The sequence below is a fragment of the Poecilia mexicana genome, unplaced genomic scaffold (genome assembly GCF_051168715.1).
Source record: "Poecilia mexicana isolate PSO_F unplaced genomic scaffold, ASM5116871v1 scaffold_22, whole genome shotgun sequence".
Taxonomy (NCBI): domain Eukaryota; kingdom Metazoa; phylum Chordata; class Actinopteri; order Cyprinodontiformes; family Poeciliidae; genus Poecilia; species Poecilia mexicana.
Window position 1 is genome coordinate 20,087,341 of NW_028263391.1, and position 22,326 is coordinate 20,109,666.

Below are 22,326 nucleotides of genomic sequence, written 5' to 3' on the forward strand. Positions count from 1 at the left end.
CTGAGTCACTGAGATGTTCAGAGCAAATTGTTTCTGACTGATGCACTTTGCAATTACAGCTGTGCAGGACAGAAATGACAGGACTGGCTGCAAAACATGCAGAGTTCAGCAACAGGTGAGTCCATGGTTTCTATGGGGAAATGATGCTGGTGGCTTAACCAAACTGTTTATCTATTTATTAGTGTTCTGTTTGACATGTTTCTTATTAGAGATTCAAATATGTTAGAGTCTTTTAAAGTGTGTTTCAGTTTGGTACCAACAATTTGCAGTTAAAATTAAAACCTGACAGCATTTTATGTGCACACTACCTTTCTTTTTTGTACTTTTTTGCTTTTACGGCTTCTCATATCTCAACTTATTTCACTTTTCCCTTTGCTCTATAAAGTGCGTAGTTGCACAAAACAGGCTGAGACTCCTGTAATGTGGCCTTTTGAGAGTCGCTGCAGCTGCCAGCAACACTGTGGCCTTTCACTGACTCTTCTCAATGACTGTAGGTTGGAAACCCTGGCATCACAGACAGGCTGAGGAAGACATGAAGTTGTGTGACTGAACTCATTTCTCCTGCATGTCCCCGGATGAGTTCAACAGACGACTGGAGGTTTGCGTTTGAAAAGACGTTGGCAGGAACTGAAGCAGAAACAGAGGAAGCGGCAACGTCTGCCAGAAACTGGGATGCATGAAATCTTTAATTAAAGCTCAAGTCTCAATCAGCACTGCCAGTGCCAGCTAAATAATTCTTCCTTTATTAGGACACCCAAACTTGGGTCTGTCTCTGGCAGAGGTGCCAAAAAATGCTCTTTTACTGCTCATGTGTGAAATGAACAAAATGATGCAATGTCTCGTAAATACTTGCATAAATTCTGAGAAGATATCACAGCGCAGCAACAGCAGCTCCGCTATATTTCATGCAGGATTCTTTGTGTTTCTTGCTGCAAGAAAACTGCAATGATCTATTCTTTCTGTATGTCTGATATGAGGAAGATGCTCAGAGATGATTGCAGGGACAGTTTCCTCCTTGTCAGCCTCATGGGAGACAATTTCAGGATATTCCAGCTAGGCAAGTAGCAATCATAAATTGCAGTTACTTATGCTTGATCACCAAAAATAAATAAATAATAAGAAATATAAGAACAGTTGTAGTTTGCCATGAAATTTGTATGAACAGTGTTTGTAAAATTCACACAGAAAATCTCCATTGACTGGAACAGTAATGTGGAGACAGGGAGTGATGAGGAAAAAAAAAAACATCCTGGTTTTATCAACATAGCTTAGCAATACTTTACAGCAAAAACATCATTCACCATTTAAACTGGTCACAGATGGATTTTAGATCCATCTGAATTTGTATTCTGATATGTTTTAAATGATCATACTCCAAGTTTTTCTGCTTCTGTTTATTTTCTATTTTACCACGCAGAATCACATGTGAAACTCAATAAAACACACATAAAAATTTGGATTGAAATTAGTGTCATTATCAGACATTATTTTATCCTGACCTTGGGTTTAACTCCAACATCATGGAACAGGTTTCCATTAAATACCAGACATGCTTCACTTGCCATCTGTCCTCACTGGCTTTTCACATAGTTTGGGTCATTCATTTCCATTTGTTGGAAATGAATATCCATTTTATTGGACATACTTTTTGCTATATTTTATTACTATCTATGTTTTGATTTGTTTTCATGGTATACAGCACTGGTCAAACAAATTGTTAAATTAAACGTGTTTTATAAATAAATGTGAATTTATGTCCACTTGTATAGTTTTTACATCTCTCTCTCTCTCTCTCTCTCTCTCTCTCTCTCTCTATATATATATATATATATATATATATATATATATTATTTATTTTTATTTTTCTATTTTCTATAAAAGCATACAATATGAGGTTCTGGGACAACTCTGGTACAGCCAATCAGTGCCAAGGAAAATAAATGGTGCTCCTTGATTGGTGGATTTGCAAACGCTAGTATGTCAAGTAGCGCTGCACCAAGGCATTTTAGCTGTCCAAGCTGCATTTCTTCTTTAAAATATTTTAGATATACGCTACAAAACCATCTATGGAAATAATCCACAAATAGGAGAATCCATGACTAGTAAACCACTATTCACAGTTTATTATTCAAGGGTACAGTGGAGCCTTGTACTGTGTTTCAAAGTCTTAGTAGCCTCAAGGATGAAAACCTAGATGATTTTCAGCCAGGCGCACGTCTTCTGAAGGTTCTCAGTTTTAGTCAGTACATCAAGCCTGTAGGAGATAATAAAGACCATACTCCTGTTCAGACGTCCAAGTTCCAATTTATAGGAGATCCAAGAGATGATCCGAAACATGCTTCCTGCATAGTAGAGGAGATTTGGTCAAACTAAGGGAACCATGTGTTTGAGTGATGACAGCTCGTCACTCGGTGCTGCTTTCAGAGCCGCTCTGACTTAGGCTGAACCAGCCACCGCTTTAATGGATATTGTTTTCATTCTGTATTTGCTTAGGAGGCCTTCCACTGACTTTTCCGGTTAATATGTGGAAGTGTGTGTTGGCCGGGAGGCTGCAGCTGAGCCCTGCCAAAATACACTCTCTCACTACTCAGGATCATTCAATTGGCCTCCATAAATCTGAGCAGAGAGCAGCCAATATCCTGATATTCTACACTCTGCATCTGTGGGACTGTATTTCTGTGGATTCTTATTTGTTCAATTCATCTTGTAGGTCCTGAGTGTGTGAGTTTTCTGCGAGAGCTGCCTCGGTTGTTCTTTATTGTTCCCATTTAATATTCTGTGGTCATCTTCTGCCAGTAACAGGCAGTAAAAAGACTTAATGACATGTTCTGACTCCTAATCAAACCTTAAACTGAAACAAGGAGGATGCTCAAACACACAGAATTACCTGAACAGCCTAACATCTGCAGCATTTCAGCAGATAAAAGAAGAGAACATCAACATGGATATCATTTTAGGTGCTGCAGCAGATTTTTCAGATGATAGTTTGATGTTGTTCTTTTCTGATCACCTATTTTATAATCAGCTCATCGTCAGAGCAGTTTTTATAGATCACAAGTACAGAAATGCTGTTTTTTATGTGCAAATAATGGCCCAAGCAACAGTAAACTTCCTGCAGTCTGTTTCAAAATCTGTCCTCTAAATACATGCAGATGCTGCTCAGTTGTCATTTTTAAGACGCTAACAACAATAAAAATTGACTGCAGTTTTTGCCTTCAGAAACAGGTTTGTTCCTGTTGTGTATCAGGAGTGTCTCCTATCATTTCAGCCTGAGGTTGTTCATTTTGCCTCAGAAGTTGTGGAGCAGTTACAGACCGAATCCGACGATGTTTTTCCAGGTGAAAGTTTAAAAAAACAGCCGAGGGCTTAAGGGATTAATACAACCAGGAATGTATAATTTTAAACCTTGATACTCTGGCTCAAATATAGAACAACCCCCCTGAGTCATTTTAAAGTAATGCACTTCACATTAGTGGTGCTGGAAAAGTTAGAGACTATTAATGTAACCTGAAGAAAAAGGTGATTTTTAAAATTCAGTCTGAGCATCAAAAGATCATAAAAAACTTACAATGTAGTGGGCAACAAGCAGAGTGAGCAGGTAAAATATTAATGTTCCAAAGGGGAAAAAAAAGGTAAAAGAAATATGAAAAAAAGAAAAAAGCAAGTTCTTGTTCTATTGTAGTGTTTAAATATTAAGATTCACTAAAACAAATGTGGTACTGAACTGGTTCTAAAATGTTTTATAAGTGTAAAAAAATCACCACAGTTCCATGTTTTCTTCAACAATGAAGTGAAAATAGAGAAACTAAGTGAAAACCTAAATCTAACCCTGCTGTATTTGTAGGATTGTAGAGGGGAAACCGAATGTGTGCATGATGACTATTGACTGTTGCTGTTCATCAATATCGGGATGTTTTATAATCTTAATTCCAAAATATTTGAACTCTGTCATCCTATAATGTATGAGAAAAATTCTTCACAACTGGAAAACAAAAAGAAAGCTGATAGCGGCAAGCTTTGAGGGGGTAAATACTGCAGAAAATATTCCCCAAGGTCAGAGAAATTACAAAAAATGACAAAGAGCTTTGTCTCCTCTTCGGGCCTCAGTGGCAGCACCACTTAGTTTAAGATGCATATGGATAAACCACATAACATCTGAAGCATTGTCCTTTGGACACATGAGACAAAAGTTGAGATGTTTGGTCATAATCTTAGGACCTGGTCTGGAGAAAAAAAACAAACATAATGCCTCATATCAACTATTAAGCTTGGTAGTGGAGGATTCATCATCTGAACTTCTACCATGATCTCAGTACACCAATTTATGAATGGGAGGACATCTGTTGGACGTCTGAAACAGGAAAATAATCTCAAATCCTGCAGCAAATCTATAACAGAATAGTTGAAACAAAAAGAATCAAGGTGTTGAAATGGTGTAGTCAAAGATCAGACCCTAACCCCATTGAAATGCTTTAGTGGGACCCCTTATACAACCTGAATTCATTGACAATTTACCAATAAATATTTCTATATATCAAGTACATGTTAATTTAATTATTCATAAAATTTTGCAGAAAGGTGTGTATATATAATGATTTTCAGAGTTAAATGAACATTAAACAGCAGCAGGAGGATGTATCTTTAAACTTGGGTAACTTATTACTGCACAAGCATTTGCAAATATTATACCACCTTTGAAAACTGCCTGTTTAAATACAAACCATGACTTTTACTTGAATGTATTCAAGGAATGTACATTATTGGATCGAAGTTACAAATAAAATGAGCAGGTGAAAACATATTTTAAAGAGTGATGAACAGTTCAGCGTTTTCTACTTAAATGTCTAAAGGAAATCCAAAAACAATGATTTCAAAAAAGATATTGCAAACTTTTTGCTAAAAAATTCAAAACTTTTAGAAACGGGCATCTTGAGATTATGTTACCAACTTCATAAGACATTCAGTAAACAGCTGCATCTCTCTGCTGCAGCCAGGCCTTTGATGGGAAACACCTTTCTGTTATTTTCACCTCTGACCTTCTTCCGCCATCTGACCTTCTTCTCACAGACAGCACTACTTTCTCTTCCACCTCCTCACAATACGGCACAAGGCTTGTTTCACACACTGGTATCCTACGGGAATATAAGAACAACATACGAGATAACAATGTAAGAGCTGAGCTGCATTTTCATCCAAATTGCTTCTTGTCGCTCAGTACTGCTGCATCTCCCACAAGCAAACAAGGAAGAAGTGTTTCCTAAAGAAACAACAGACCCAAGAGTCCAAACCCACAACCAGTCACTGTGGAAAACCCTATGTATTTCCTCTCAGCACAGATTCATCTATAGCTTGGGTGAACAAAAGCATAGTCCAGGACTGTTTAGAGCAAAGTTGAAGGAAACAAGTTTCTTCAAAGTCGGTAAAAACTTTGAGATATAAAGGTAGAAGAAATTCCCAAGACTTCATTCAATATTAAGTATGACTCGGGAAGGTGACCAGTTCAACCAGCAGTTTATTGTCTGACATAAAATGTGTTTTTAATAAGAAAATTACAACTTTTGAGAAGATACTGGAGCAACAACCTTCAGTATTTAGAGCTACAACTTGCTACATAAATTATTGGAACAATTTATTTGGTATAATATTTAGTTAAATGAACATCAGGACACACAGATTGATTCTTGTTTAGCTCAAAGTTGAGAAAAGAACAGGATATTGTGAAAGACCAAGTGCTGCTGTGTGTGTGTGTGTGACTTTTGATGTGAACTCTCTGAACAGTGCATGTATCCTGGAACCAGTGATGTGTATTTTATGTTTTTAGGCATCACTTTACATTTCTTTCATGTCACTTTTTAAAATGTTATTAAAAGGACTGACTAACCACTTGGGAATAAAGTTTCAAGAACTCCTAAGTGATCCGATATTTTTTTTAGCTAAATTAATAAGACAGTAAAAAATGTCTCATCACTTCTGTCTGTTTCACTTCCTGTTCTCAGGCATCTAGCATCTTGAGGTGAGTGAAGCAATGACAAAGCAATGTAAGAGATTAAATAATATTACCAGGTCATTAGGCAATATTTGAGTTGCAGTTGCATTAATTCTGTTGTTTCTGTGTAAAGTTACAAAGACCCACTGTAAGTGTAAACTGAAAAAAAAAAAAAAAGCCAACTTAACTGCATTTTTCCTGCAGTGGTTAAAAGAATTGCAATATTAAGTCCGACAAAGCATTCCAGTACAGACTCCAGCAATGTAGCAAAGTACTAAATGTGTCAATAGCTTTCTGTTAACCTTCCTGACACAATTTGTCCCATCAACTGTCCACTAACACAGAATCTCCATCTGAAGCCAGAACAGCTGTAATGTGTTATCCAGAAGATTCTGCTGTCAGCATATCTAAAAATATAATGTGTGTATTTTAGTTGTTAAAAATCAACACATTGTATAAATTTCTGTCACCCAATTTCATCAAAAGAGGATTATTTTTTTTATTTTTTTTTGATTCACTAATAGCTGTCCAGGTCTATTTTTATAGTGTTACAATATTATTACTTATTTAATCAAAATACTGAAATGTGTGTTTTTGTTGGAATGGATGCCAAGCCAGCTAGCCTTGAATGGCAGAAGACCAGAATATTGGTGCTGGACCAAGAACGCCGTCCAAGAAGGACCAATCAAAAGGTAATCCATTTGGTTTTATGTTCTTAAGGAATTTGGTGCTGGATGCAAGCAGCCATAGGACCTATAAATCTGAGAAACTATTGAGTATAGATGTGTGCTGTGTGAGGTGTTTAAATTCTGTTTAAATAGGGAGAAAATCCTACCGGAGAGTAAGTTGAGCTTTGGCTGTGCTTAAATATTTCTGTTTACCGGCCAGGCATGATGAATGGAGCCTTTTGAGCTATGAAATTCAAGTAAAGCGTTAGGTGGAAGAGTTGGTTAGCAACCTAATAGAGCGCAACTAAATGGAAACATTTATCCACTCTTGAATCTTCTTAGATACAATGAATAAAGTGATGTTATAGCTTTAAAAATATATGAAGAATCCAGATTTAACAGGTTAAATCTTTAACATGACATCCTAAATGTGTGACATCTGATATATTGAAACAGAATAACATTTCATTAAAAGATTTTAAAAAAAAGAATACTAGAAGTGACAAAACATGTTAGAAACGTGAGGATGTGGATGCTACATGCAGGAGGGAAGAAGTTTTTGAAACAAAAAGTTTAAATAAACTAAATCTGAAAGTTCTGCTGAAATCGGAGCTCGTATGAAACAAACAAGGCCAAATAAACAACACAGCGAGCATCTGTGGGGGGTGAAGCATATATCTGACAGGGAGGCTGATTAGGGAAGTGGCTGCAGGTGAGGTAAAGAGAATCAGAGCAGGTGGTGGCATTGTTATCAAGGAGGTGATCAGGGAAGCTGGAGAAAAACGCAGAATAGAAGGCAGAAGAGACAAAAACTGAAACTTAAAGAAAATAAGTTCTGACAAAAACACAACTCTGAAGAACAAAATATTCAAGCAATTCTTTCTTGTTTGGAGGTCTTCCTCAGCAGCGGCTGCTTTTGTCTGAAAGCTTTCTCCCCTGTTCAAACTACAGCTTACGTTCAAGCTAAAGTGTTTCAATGAAAGGTCCTTCTACATTCATGTCTACTCATTTTTTAATCGGATATTTTTCTTTTTCGGAGGATGCCTCCACATGCTCAGGAAGTTCAGCAGCTGAAGTTCCTCGTTGTTCTTTGCGGGGCTCTGAACTTCCCACCTGTTGTAATTTTGTTTTCCTCTCATTCAACATCTGTGGTGCGTTAGTATGTGGAAAATGTTTTCAGTTCTTTGCTCCCCTGGAGGAGAACCGGGTCCAGCACCATGAGACGGTTTTTAAGCACTACTGCTCCAACCTTTCATTATATCAATCAGCAACTAAATGACAAATGAGTGATCCATGAGTTACATTAAGTTTTTGGAGATCGTTTTGTTTAAAAAGACTGTTTTTCATATTACAAACTTGAACTTGAGTCCAGCTCTCTGTAGAGATTTAAATGTTGCTCAATAAGGAAGTGAAAGAGAGATGGACAAAGAGGAAACATTTTAGCTTTTCTTTTGCGTGTTCATGCTGCTGCACTTTATTAATGGAAATGGGTGTATTTTATCTTACTTATAACATTATAAAGATAAAATAGAACTGAAAAAAGTTTTTCAAAACTGTTTCTCCCTGCTTAATTCCACAACAATGAGTTTGAGAATTTTGGTCGAATTGCTTTTGAAATTATACGACTTGGGTCAAACGTTTCAGTGTTCTTCCGCAAGAATCTTTTACTCCCATGCTTTAACTTTCTGGTCAATGTTTTGATGTTGCAGCTATTTTTGCAAAGTGCACCAATCCATCCTGTAGCAAAAGACCAACACATGATTCCCAGTACTTCACAGCTGGAATAGGCAGGCTGCCCCGTCCCCCGTTTTTCATCCAGCTCCTCAGTTTCATTAGCCCACAGGACATATTTCCTGAAAGCAAGGTCTTTTTTTCAGCTGAAAAATAATCTAAGCTTTTATGCTGATTTTGCTGTAATGGTTTATTTTCTTTCTGAGTGGCACTTCAGCCCATATTGGTACCGGATTTATTTCTCTGTGGATAATGACGTTCTTAATAGCTTTGGAGAGTATCTTAACAACACCTTCTGTTTTTGTTTCATACTGTTCACATTAAAACATTTTGTTCTCCGGGACATAAATCCATCTCCTGTCATTCAGCATATAGAAATAATTCTCATGAACCCAACTAATCTCAAAAATCAGTCAGACGGAAGGTTTGTCTTTTATGTAGTGAACAAATATATCTGGTTTAGCTAAATGTAAAGGAGAGCAGAACTTTTCTTCAAAATATTCGGCTATAAGAAGGATTTATGGTTTTTTAAGGTCGCTTCAGGTTCAGTTTCCAAGGTTCATTATCGCCCTGATATTTCACATCTCACCTGGGTTTGTTACCATGGTAACTAATGATCAATGGCAATTCTATATTTACACATTCGTACTCATGTGTGCAGGGTAAAGTGGAGTTCAGCATGCGGCTGATGAGGAGCCTGGACTCGAACCCACAATTCTCTGGTTGCAACTATCCGCCCCACTGAACCAAAGTTTCTTCAAACTTAAAAACACCGTCTTCTCAATCTGTCATTGCCCTGAAAAAATAAAAATAAAAAGAAACTGAAATTAATGTTGATGCATTAAGCTGTCCTTTTAATGTTCCTCTCAGATGTACGTTGGGGTCATATAGGACTCGTGAATTAATGGCACAGGACCCCTATCATCGCTTGGAGACATTTAAGCTTCAGTCAGGACTAAATATTTTCTGGCATCTGAGCTCTTCCTTTATAATCCATCTGAAGGAGAGGAGCAGCCATCAATCTGCCATCAGACAAAGAGGAGTATCATCCTGTCCAAACCGCCAGTACATAATGAAAGCACAAATTGGTTTTACGCCTTGAGTACAGCTGTTTTGAGCATCAGTCACTAGGCTGTTTAGAGTCGCAGTGCGAAAGAGGAAGACAGACAGCTGGATCTGCTGATGAGTTGAGAGACCCGCAAAGAAAACTGTTGTCAACATAATAGCATTTCATTCAGAGCGAGGCGATAGCATAACGCAAAAATGTAATCAAAAAACAGTTTTTCTACCTCCATTCATTCAGATCAAACAATTTTAGCTGGATAGCCATTCCTGCAGCCTATCCTTCATCATCATAAATACTTTAGTTTTTGGATTCTGGCCTGGGGTTTTCAGCCTGTTCATCAGGTAACATAAAGACCATGCAGAAAACACCTGTAGAGATGTGGACCTGATGATAAAAATGCATAAAAAAAAATTACCCCTAAAACATTTCATCTAAAACACAAAGAAAAGCTCTTTTTAGCTGAGAGCAACCTTCACTACGTCTCTGCAGGAAGCTGCTTTGATGCCTGCTGACGATGGAGACATGATGCAAGCCATGATCTGCCCGGGAGCTGATGGAGACCAGATCTAACAAAGAATTTATGCTGGAGTGTAAAACATGATGAAATCTGATTTAAATTCACAAAGGAGCGACGTGTGAAGTGACGAACCTTCAGCAGACTTTGACTTTGTGTTTTCCTACGCAGATAAAAACCCACATGAAGCAGGTGGCGGTAAACAACGTTTCACACAAACAACAGACAAATGTCCTCTTGAGCAAACGCTTCTCAAGCAAAGGTCCAGCTTAATCATGAGAGTTCAGATATACTTTCAATCCTGGAACTGAATCTATTCAAATGATCTCTGGATGTTATTAGAAATTCCTGTGTAAAGAAATAATTCAACAGCTTCTGGAATGAAGCAGTCTTGCCCAACATGAGCACTAAGTGGACAATATTTTCAGCAGTTGAAGCCCAGTCAAACCGATACGTTTTCACACCAACAGATAGGATTTTCTGAGGCAGGCCTGCTTCAAGTCCAGTCCCTGAAAGCTAATTATGAAACTTCTGGAAGGCACAGTTTGAGGGAAAACCTTTATCCTCATCCTTGAATTCTCTCTTTTAGAAACAGTCAGGCAAATGGTAAAAATAAGTAATGTAATTTTAACTGAAAACTTCAGTTAAATGTAGATTTAAATCTCTTCAGAAAATCTATCAAACCAACAGGCTGGGATTTAGTTCTGATTGATCGCATATAGGTTCCAACTTTCCATGACACACAAATTATCATGGTTCTGGCTCCTCCCCTTTTCTGAATCGAAAGCATATTGTGCATCAAACAATTAAAACATGATATGTAGCCAAGAAATTAAGAAATTTCACACAGTTCTCCGTGTCTCAGGAACATGTGTGTTTTCTCCACCAAGTCATTTCTGGAGCTCTCGTTTGATTTTTCATGTTAATCGCCAACTTTAAGCTTCATTTAAACTGATTCTATAAACACTTGCATACACAAACATCTCTTGACAGCATTCCAGACATTCCCAACTGGAGAGCAGAAATACCTTTGGGACTTTGCACAATGCTTATTTATCAAAAATTAACCTGTATTTTTTTTTTTTAATGAAAGTTTAATGCTAAATAATCCCCTCAAACTATCAGGGCTGTTAGGATATCAGAAACAGATCGTCTGTGTCCTCCCTGAAGTCAAACCACCCAAACAGATGGAAGACTGGGAGCGTTTTTTCCTGCTTAATAATCCAGCCCTGACTGAGCTTTCCTCTCAGCACAGAAACCTGACTCTCACTGAAGCTCATGTCACAGCAGCCTCACCTGAAGTCCTGACAGAAACCTCTTTGTTGTTGTCTCAGCTGCTCTCTGTCTGTCTGAGCTCTGCTCCTTCATGGAAAGCAGAAGATGTGGAGCAAAGACTGAGGCGCGGTGCCAGAGTCTGGGCTCCAAAGGACGTCTGCAGAAATACTTTGGAAGCACTGAAACAGGTCGACTGTGTTTCGGTGGGTATTAAAGTCTCATCCAGAGCTTCAGGCAAAGTTTTAGGTAAGATTCAAATCAGCTGAAAGCATTTATACTGGGAGATCAAAAGACTGATTGTCAGAGTGCCGTTTCCTGAAAGTATCGAAGAGTATATTTAGAAAATTTAACCAACAACATCAATTATATTTATTGACGTGGCTTTATGGATTGTAGTCGTCATCTTTCTGGGCTGCTCAATACCAGAGTAAGCCTTGGAGAAAATAAGATCAACATGCATAGAGACCAATTCCTAAATACTTGATTACGCAACTAAAACAGCTACAACAGCATCCTGAAATAAGTTAAGATAAAAATGACAAAACATTTCCAAAACACATCTTCCACCAGGAACACTAGAGCTGCTTGCTGACCAGACTTACTTATTTATTTATTTTTTTTAGGTTTTGCAAGTTTTTTTTTTATCTGCCTACCTCCTGCTCTTCTCCCTGCATTTGCATCCTGCTCTGTACCTTCACATATAAAATGCAAAATGTGTGAGACCGAACTTCTATTGTGCTTCAGAACCCGTCTCAGTGTGATCAGCTGTTACTGCCGCTCCACAGTGATAAATAATCCCTGCTTCTCCAAACTGAGGCCATTCCAACAGATTTTTTTTTATCTTAAACTGGACCTCTTTTTGTAGAAGGGATTCAACTGAAGACAGACGATCTGATAAGGATGCCGTGTGGGAATCTCTCTTAGAGGCATATTCTGCTGGAGGGAGACACTGGGGTGACCCAGACATCTCTGGAGGGCTGTCTGTCAATTATAACCTCTGCATTCCCCTAAGTTCTTCAAAAATAGCCTGCAGGAAATGTTACCTCTGTGTCCAAACCTCAAAACAGAAGCTAATGCTGGCTGGCTTTGGTCACGGACAGATGGATGATTTAGGTAATGATAGATGGATGTGCATCATTCATGCCTGGGTATCATGGTCCACAAGCCATCTGAGTTTGGATTCAACTTATTTAAAACTCATTGTGTAATTCAATTTTCTCTGCACCAAAGAATTTAATCAAAACTAACTTGACTACTTGTCTATTTCTGCACATTTAGCCAAAAACATTTCAGGATTCCCATTCTGTTCGGTAAATTTAGATCCATGTAATCCGGTCACAGATCCAGGTAATCCATTACACTTCAAGCCAGTACAGTTAATCTGACTCTTGGAGCAGCCTTTCAGGTTCCTGCAGGGTTAAGCCACAGCATCCAGATTACATTGACGTGGCAAAAATATTGTCATGTTGGACACAAGCTCAATGCACAATGATGAGCTGCAGGCGGATTGAGTCTGAATTTTAATTTCATAGATTGGAGCATTGAGACGCAGTAGCAGCTGTCATATTTGGCAGATGGAGTAAAAGCCTCCGAGTTGAGAACAGATGATCTAAATCAGCCACAGACCGTGTTTGTGACAGTGGTGCTTTGGGCCCAGTTTGGTCTGCTGCTCTCCTTTAAGTTTTGTTTTTCATTCATTACAGCACTTTGTTGGAAATTTGTTGACAGGAGTGCTTCCTCCTACAAGCGGCCGCTCTTCTTGCAAACAATAACAACATGAAAAGGCACTCTACACAAAAAAATGTCTCCAAAGTCCAACGGGAAGCTTCATCTCCTGCAGGAGCTGCTGCCACTCAACAACTTCGCTACAAGAATTAGGAGTCTGAGGACTTCAAAAAAACTGAGTTATTTTTCCCCCCCTGTTTTTAAAAGAAATAATTATTAAAGGAAAGATTGTTGAAAGCAAAAATTAAGATTCCTTCCATGTCAATGCTGATCATTGATGTTAAAACTGTAAATACATATTCAATAAGGTAGAAAAAAAAACATATATTTTTGAATTAAAAAGTAATAAATCCAGATAGGGAATACTGAAAACTGAACTCAAGGCAATGAATCAGCAGAAGATGTTCCCTGAAAAAGAAAATCTTATAAACAGGTGCAGTTCAGAATCTTGGAGAAGTTTTTTTTATTTTTTTCAGGGTATACAACTGAAACTCGCATAATAAACTGTAATTGCAATGTTTTATGAGATGAGTTTAGATATGATTGGAATTTATCAAATAGATACTTCTGAAAATTATTTAGTACATTGGGACAGCAATAGTTGTGAATTGATGTTAAATATTCAATAAATTGGAATATATGTCTCAATATGCTTGTCAGATTAAAAGCACCTAGTTTTGAAAATAAAAACCTATCAGCAGGTGCTAATGCTGTTAAGCCCACATCTGAGTGTTTTTCCTTAACTTGTTGCTCTCATGTAATATTCTAACTTCACTTTGTGATAAAGTTCCAAAAACAATGACTTTTCAGTTATATTCTAATATACTGAATGGGTCTGGAAATAAACTGAACTGAAACTGAATTGGGCATCTCAGCAGAGGCAAACACTAAGTGTCAACAACAACAGATTTCATCGTCCTGCAAATTGTGGGAACTTCACAGAAACGTGGATGTCTCCTGTCCCTTCCTCCAGATTCTGGGAACTTGATTTCCAAATCAAATGCAAAATGATCTTTGACCTCTGATAGGACTTCGGGAACTCTGTCGGATGGTGGCTGATGCACTGGTCTCAGCTACAGTCCATGCCTTGTGAATCTTCCCCACAGTCTATAACTGGCTTTGCTTCACAATCCTCCTGAGGCGGCAATTATCCCTGTTGCTTGAGCACCTTTTACAACCACACATTTCCTTCTACTCAACTTCACATTAATATGCTTGGATACAGAGTATTAATGTGAACGTAATCATCATCATCGTATTTAGCGATGATGTTTTGCGGCTTGTGACACTTTTGGATTGTATCAAATAACGTTCTGCCAGCCATTTGACAAGTTAGCAGTCTATATCATGTTTATAAAAAAAAAAAATATATATATATATATATATATATATATATATATATATATATATATATATATGTTTTCTTTTGGTGCAATAAAACATTGTGATAATGAACAGTAAATTTAAGGCAATAATTATAAAAATGTAAATGTCACAATGTCATTGTAATAGATCTATATGTGAGCTTAAATATTTTAATTATAAAAACAAATTATCTTTACACTAAAAGTCAGTTTATTCCAACTTATCTCCCATTCAATAATTACCAGTTACCTAAAAGCCCATATATATTAGGAACTTAATCACTAAGTCAAGTGTATCACATAATACACATTAAATACATAGAGATGGATGTTTGAAAGCTTCTTTTTTTCAGTTAATTGTAATATTTTTCCACTTAAAGTTAATGAAAACATGACTTTTAAAATATTCAAATTTATTGTATAGAAATTACTAAATGAAAAAGTCTACATATATATATATATATATATATATATATATATATATATATATATATATATATATATATATATATACTGCTCAAAAAAATAAAGGGAACATTTCACTTTAATTTTGTGTGTGGCTCCAAATCCAGGCCTCCATTGGTTAATAAATTTGATTTCCATTGATGATTTTTGTGTGATTTTGTTGTCAGCACATTCAACTTTGTACAGAACAAAGTATTCAATGAGAATATTTCATTCATTCAGATCTAGGATGTGTTATTTGAGTGTTCCCTTTATTTTTTTGAGCAGTGTATATGGAATAACCCACTGAAAACTTCATGGTTATTCCACCAAATAAATTAACTCTTAAAACATTACTATTGTTGTTTCTAAATGAATATGAACTTGTTCTCTTTGGATTATTTGATGTCTAAAAGATCTGCATCTTTCTCGTTATTTTGACTGTTTTTCTGCAAATAAATACAACATTTTTGCTCGGAATTTCAGAGACATGTCAGTAGTTAATAGAATAAAAGAAGAATGTTCATTTTACTCAAATATATACCTATAAAAAGTAAAATAAAAGAAGCTGATCATTTTAGTGGACTCATTTTTTTTCTCCATATTATTAAAACATATACATGTTTAAAAGCTCACATAGAGGAGGGGTAGGAAGGAAGGAGGGAGGGGGATAAGAAATGAGGATGAGAGACATGAGCAGAGAGAGAGACGGGGTGTAGCAGAAGGAGGGAGAACACCGACTCGGTTATTCGCGGACCGAGTCCAGGACCAGAACCGAACAAGGCACCCTCAAACAGTTAACACCGATCATGGACTTCCAATCCCGGGGAGCGGGCGGCGGAGCGACGGTCAGACTGGAAGCTGCTGACTTTGGCCCCATCCCGGGTTTGTGGCCCCCTCTCGTCCTCTGAAGCCGGCGGAGGAACTTCACCGGAAGCCCCGGAGAGGCGCAGCCGGGCACAGGCTCAATAGACTCCGTGTATGAGAATCTGAAAGGAAGATCCTGTGCTATAAAAGTCCATGCGTCCCAAGGAGTTTGGTTTTGGGTCAGAACCATGCACACTCAGCGCGATGTCATTTATTTAAACTGCAGCGGAGCGCAGCGGTAAGGATGCGGAGTTTATTCTCGCTGTGTGCGCAGCGCTGTGCGTGGAGCCAGGCGGAGCGAGTCGGCGTGAACAGGGGAGACTTTCTACTTTCCTGAAGGTGAGAAAATCCAGGATTGGGAAGCCTTTTTTAATTTATTAAACAGAAAACTTTGTTCTCTGAAAAATTTTTTTTAAAAATCCTCTTTATAAGGCTTAAAATGTATCTGTTCAATCAAAAAGGATTTAGAATGTTCCTCTGACAGAGCTCCTGTCCAATAAATCCCGAACTTTCTTCTCCAAACTGGAGCAAAGAGCATCAATTATCATGCTTCAAGTCTGATGCTGAAAACCACGCTCAAGAAACGCGGTCATCATAATCAGCCGCAGCTTGATGGCTTATTTTCCCCCCAACACCCCAAGCCGAGAACATTACATAACTATTGAGCTGCCTTGGCCAGAAATCAATGCAATCTGTCAACAGGCTGCTGCCGTTTCATCACTTCTCCCTGTCCGACTAACAAACACAAAGAATGCATCCCAATCACGCTGTCATCAGAGCTCCAGCAGGAGGTTTTAATGATGAGTTTTCTTGATTTTTGACAATAATAACAGATTGCTCCCTCTCCTGCTGAACCCAGTGATGAAGAAACTCTCCACACTTTGTTTAAATGCTCTGACCTTGTAGTCACAGCAGTACCTTTCCTCTCTGTGAGAGGCCCACATCGATCTTAGTTGTGTCCCTCTGCAAGGAATTTGTTTCATCTTATCTGTGCTGACAGGCTGCGTTCATCACCTTCCCACAGTCCTCCTCTCCTCCGGCACCAGCAGACTTAATGAATCAGACACGGGGAAGAATACAAAGTCTCGCTCAGAAAAAAATGCAGAGCAGGAATTTGACTTTGGAGCAAGCAGGCTGCTCTTATCTTGAGGTTGAACTCAGTAGAGGAATGCTGCTCTGTGCAGTATTTTTGCTGGTTAGTTGTTTTCGGCGTATATTTTTGCTTCATTGTCAACTTGTGAAGCAGAGAAACTCCTTTTCATGCGTTCTCTCAGTATCCATTTAAATATTGTGCTACACCTATGCGTCTGAATAAATACATTTGTATTAAATGTATTCTCTCTTGCTCCAATTTACAATAACTTAATGCAGTTTGGTAGAATAAAAGCTTTTTTTTGACGAGCAGAAATGAAACCTAATTTTTTTGTAAATTGTGTTTCTGCTGCAGGTTTGCGTGTGAAGCCACAGTGGTGTTTTGTTGAGGAACTGTCATCAGGTCATGACGTGATGATCCCCAGGAATGCATGCGACTTCATCGATCCTCAGCACCACGCTCTGAATTCTGCTTTGTAAGCCGATGGAGAAAATGTGATGGACTTTATGAACCAGTTCAGAAATGGGTGGGTGTGGGTGAAGGAATAACATCCATTAGCGTATTCCCAATTTTTGGGGGGGAACCTCAGGACAACCGATTACTGAGGAATTGCTGAGGACCTTTTGCAGCACCAGGATGGACAAAGTGCATAGATCTTATGATTCCTCTGCTGGAATTTCTGATTCTTATCATTTCATTAAATCCTATAGTTACTTTCTCTGATGTTGCTGTATTGAATCATATGAAATGGAGATACTGTGGCGTTTATGGAGTAAGGACTGGACCTCCTTAGTAAGACCGTGGATTCCTATACTGCTAGGCCTTCATCTCCAGTTTTCACGAGCCTCTAACTGTCCCGAAGAGTGCCGCTGTGACCGGACCTTTGTTTACTGCAACGAGCGGAGCTTGACCTCAGTGCCTCTGGGAATCGGTGAGGGCTACAAGACCATTTACCTACACAACAATCAGATCAATAATGCCGGCTTTCCGCTGGAGCTACACCATGTGGCCTCTGTGGAAACTGTGTATCTATATGGTAACCAGCTTGACGAGTTTCCAGTTAACCTGCCAAAAAATGTAAGAGTTCTCCATCTGCAGGAGAACAACATTCAGACCATCTCTCGGGCAGCTCTGGCTCAGCTTCTTCGACTGGAGGAGCTGCATTTGGATGATAACTCCATTTCTACTGTTGGAGTGGAAGAAGGGGCATTTAGGGAAGCCTTGAGCCTAAAGATGCTCTTCTTGACCAAAAACCACCTGAGCAGTGTGCCTATTGGTCTCCCAGATGACCTGAAAGAACTAAGGCTGGATGAGAATCGGATTGCGGTCATTGCAGAGGAAGCATTTCAGAATGTCACCCGACTGGAACGCCTGTTGTTAGATGGGAACTTGCTAACAGATGAAGGGATCTCACCTGGGACTTTTCAAGACCTGGTCACCCTGAGAGACCTGTCACTAGCACGAAACTCATTAACTTACCCTCCCCCGCTCCTTCCTGGGGAGATGCTTGTCAAGTTAAACTTTCAGGAAAATCAGATAACCAAGATCCCTGTGAAAGCATTGGCAAGTCTGCACAGGCTAGAGAAGTTAGATCTTTCTAACAACCAGCTGCAGTCACTGGTGACGGGAGTCTTTGATGGGCTTGGGAGTCTCAGGCAGCTCACCGTCCGGAACAACCCGTGGCTCTGTGATTGCGGCATGCATTGGGTGGTGTCATGGCTCAAATCTCTTCCTGCATCGTTGAATGTGCGTGGGTTCATGTGCCATAAACCTGAAAAGTTCAGAGGTATGGTGATCAGAGAGCTGAGCGCTGACCTGGTCCACTGCACACAGCCTGCTTCTACATTTGGCACTGCTATGAACTCAACCGTTTCCATCTCAACAGACTTTCCTTTGGTTACTCGACATGTTTCCTCCTCAAAACGACCCCTAACCACACTGCCCACCCTCTACACCATCTACACAACCAGGGAGGATGGACTGCGGACTAAGCAGCCTCTACAGGTTACGTTCACAATTTTAAATGGGTCGGATATCCATGTACGCTGGTTGGCTTCTTTTCCAGTCACTGCCTACAAGGTGACCTGGGCCAGGATGGAGCCCAGTCTGACCGGAGACACGGTCAGAGAGAGGATAGTGGGTGGGGATCATCGGGGGATCCGACTGACTAATCTTGAACCCAAGTCCACGTATCGGATCTGCGTTATTCCCTTGGATGCGTTCAATAATTACAGGCCCAAGGATGACACTCTGTGCACTGAGGCTGTGACAACTGCAGCCTTTTTCAGCCCAGATAACAACAACAGGAGACGCTCTGGGCCCGAGCAGGCAACACAGCCAGAGTCTGGCTCGCCACTCCTTCTGGCTGGGCTCATCGGTGGGGCTGTGATTGTGGTGCTGGTGGTCCTGCTCAGTATCTTCTGCTGGCACATGCACAAGAAGAGTCACTCGGAGTGGAAGTACAACCGGGGACGTAGAAAAGACGATTATTGTGAGGCTGGCACCAAGAAAGATAATTCCCTCCTGGAAATGACTGAAACAGGCTTCCAGATAGTGTCGCTCAACAATGAGCAGCTCCTCAAGGGAGATTTCCGCATTCAGCCTATCTACAGCCCTAATGGAGGAGTCAGCTTCAGAGACTGCCCCCCAGTGAACAACACCACAGTGTACTGCAAGAACAACGTTCAGGATCATGAATCATGATGGCTCAAGAAAACCATCAGGAATTTCCTAAAACTGCTCGGACATTTTTGAACTCTGTAAAGTTAAAATGATTTGAAAATTGTCTTCAAAAATGTAATTTATACATCTGACTTGACCATCTCTTTTACATAGCATTGTCAGATTTAAAGGTTGTTGTTTTTTGGAGTAGTGATGTTGCAGTTCTGTGCACAAATGCATATAAAGAAACATTTTTTTTCTTAAGAATTGAGGATGACTTGTTTTACTGTTATTGTGTAAGGTTTTTGCTGATGAATTTTATAAGGAATCTTGATAGACACGAGGATAACATTTTTTCACCACCAGAGGGTGTAGTTTTCCTCCTATGAGCTGTGTTGGTTGCAGCAGAAGTCAGGTGAGAATATTAGATTCTCCAAGAAGTGTTGGACCATATGCAAACCATTTTCTCTCTGCTTTAGAAAGAAATTTAAAGGTCACACTCATTAAACACTCAGAAAGTGGCAAGCTGCAGAGCTTTCACCTGCATCTCCAGTTTAATACATCATCATAGCAAAGTGGGTCTTGTTATCAGCACCTGCTGTGATTGGTGTTGGTGTCAAAGTAAGCTGCAAAGAAGCACAACCTCTGAATGTTAAACTCCTTAAAACAAAAGTATTTTCTTTGAGTTTAATATTGACTTTTTTCAGCAGAAGGATTTATTAATGTGCCTTGAAGTTATCAGCTTAAAATGTGTTTAACATCCATGTTTTTGCACAAGATGTATCCTTGTATATACAATTTAATGGAATATTGTGAATAATACTTTTGCTTCTCTTTATTTATCTCGTGATACATTTAATTAAAACTTATCTCCAAATGGGAATTTATTCCAGACTCTGGCTTAGCATGAGCAACATTTGATGGTATGTAATGAGGGATAGCACAGGGTCCTGAATTACAAAGAGATGGATACACAGAACTAAAACACAGCAGTGAAACTCAGATACATAAACAGTAAAGTTTAGACCACAGTATCTATAGTCTATGAGCACATATATGTAGTAATTTTAAATTTGGATGAGGAGTTCATTAAGACAACAGGTGGGGTCTTTGCTTGTAATATGAAGCATTCTTAACAGGGGAGATGAATGAAAGAAATCTACAACTACTTTTCAATTACTGGGATTATATTTAGATAGAACATAATCTCAACCATGGTGAGATTCTGTTTCTAACAAATGAGTCCAAGCATCTCATTTTAGTAATGCAAGGTGGAACAAGAGACAGGCAGGTGGATCGGCTCCATCCATATTTAAACCCTTTCCTATGGTAATGAGATATGGATCATGGCTGAGAGATCCTGAATAAAAGTGACTTAAATGAGATTCTTATAGGCCATTGGGGCTCTGTCGGAAAGGCCTAGAAACCACTGGAGGGATTATGTGTGTATCCAATATTTTGGGAACTCCAAAATTGAGTCGAGAAATGTCACTGGGTAGAAAACAGCATCCTAGATCTGTTTTTTCTAGCATCCAGAATGAACGCTTCAAATGCAGAAGCATCAGTTTCAATCTGTTGAAAACTATTTTATCAGTCAATCCAACTGTTTCTTTGATGCTCTCCACTTATTTAATATTCCTTTCCAAAAATGCCAGGGCTAGAAGAGAAACCCAGACATCCCCTGTTTTCAGTGACATCTGATTAGACATAGAGGCAACTTTATCAGATTGTCAAAGCCCTTGAACATATTCAGTTTGAGCTCTTAACTTTATCTCTAAGCCTTCATGGTCACCCAACAGAAGAATCAAATTTAATCAATTTGTATCCAAAATTGCATACTTTTAGCACTGACCACATTTAGAAGTTGGAAATAGCTGACCAGTAAATCCAGAGAAGCAACTTTCAGTTCAGCTTTCTTCACCACAACAGACCTAATCAACAGCTTTAAACGCTGCTATTTCCTGCTCACTCCTGTCAACATCCAGATACTAAAATGTCCCAGATTGGGAGAATTTAATCTGTTTCTAGTTGAGAGACAGCTATTACTATGTTTTCCATATATTTCTATTTTCCCCATGAAAAAATTATCTCAGAACCTTTAGATTTAATCATAAAGATTTTTCTGGTCACTGTGTGAGAAATTGATTCAGAAGAATAGAAAGACAACATCAATAAGTAAATGTTCATAGACTTCTGGTGAGCTTAACACGTCGGTATCTTACCCGATATTGATCAACTTCTGGAACCGTATTACTAAATCATACATACTTTGCTGTGGATACGTTACAAAATATATTTTAAAAATCTTAAAACAGCTGAAAGCATTGCAGTGTAATGTTTTTAAAAAGGAGAGATAAAAAATGGGCCTACTCTGAAGTCCTCCCTTCAAAGTCACACAAACACAAGAAATCTTTTAAATAGAGTGCATACACAATAGATTTCAGTACTTCACAAAAAACACGAGTGTAGGTGTTAGATAAAAATCTGAACAGCCCAGTTCATTGCACCAGGGTACCACACAGTAGTAAAACCTCTGAGGGAAAAACTGATGAAAATATTCAGTCTAAACAACATCAGGTCCTGCAGCAAAACTGACTGGAATTTATTTTTTTATATTTGCAACCCTAAATGTTGGCAACAGCTTCTTATTAACAAGTCCATATTGTTATTGTGTTTGTCTTTAAACGGCTTCCAGTTGCAATCGATAAGTCTTCTTTAGGTCGGCAGGGGGAATCCTGAATCCTCCCACCAGCTTAAAAAATATGATTACCTGGTCAATTATTTATACAAACTGTCTTGCATTTGGTTTTAATTATCTAAGTTTGTGATACACAAGAGTCCACTCCAACAGAAAACACCATTGTAATTGAAGGATTGTTGAGGGCTAGTGCCAATCTGCAGCGGCCATTAGGCGAGAAGCGGGGCGCAGACC

The 22,326-nt window shown here is 38.8% G+C and overlaps 1 protein-coding gene and 1 long non-coding RNA gene across 3 annotated transcripts in view; one reads left to right on the forward strand and one right to left on the reverse strand.

Annotated features, from left to right (window-relative positions):
* The window catches only part of LOC106910252 (uncharacterized), a 49,545-nt gene that overhangs the window by 8,771 nt on the left and 18,448 nt on the right, over positions 1-22,326 (reverse strand). Inside the window, exon 3 of one of the 2 annotated variants that reach the window (XR_015762001.1) lies at positions 5,030-5,132. The exons of the other annotated variant lie outside the window; for it this stretch is intronic. This is a non-coding gene — a long non-coding RNA (uncharacterized LOC106910252). The remainder of the gene's footprint in view (positions 1-5,029; positions 5,133-22,326) is intronic. 2 annotated transcript variants of the gene reach the window in all.
* Positions 15,491-20,277, forward strand: LOC106910251 (leucine-rich repeat transmembrane protein FLRT2). The gene is made up of 2 exons (XM_014976836.2): positions 15,491-15,979; positions 17,088-20,277. The coding sequence occupies exon 2, from the start codon at positions 17,481-17,483 to the stop codon at positions 19,434-19,436; it is 1,956 nt and encodes a 651-aa protein (XP_014832322.1). The 5' UTR covers positions 15,491-15,979; positions 17,088-17,480; the 3' UTR covers positions 19,437-20,277.

Coding starts and splice junctions, on each gene's coding strand:
- LOC106910251 (XM_014976836.2), top strand. CDS start 17,481: ATGGAGATACTGTGGCGTTTATGGAGTAAGGACTGGACCTCCTTAGTA.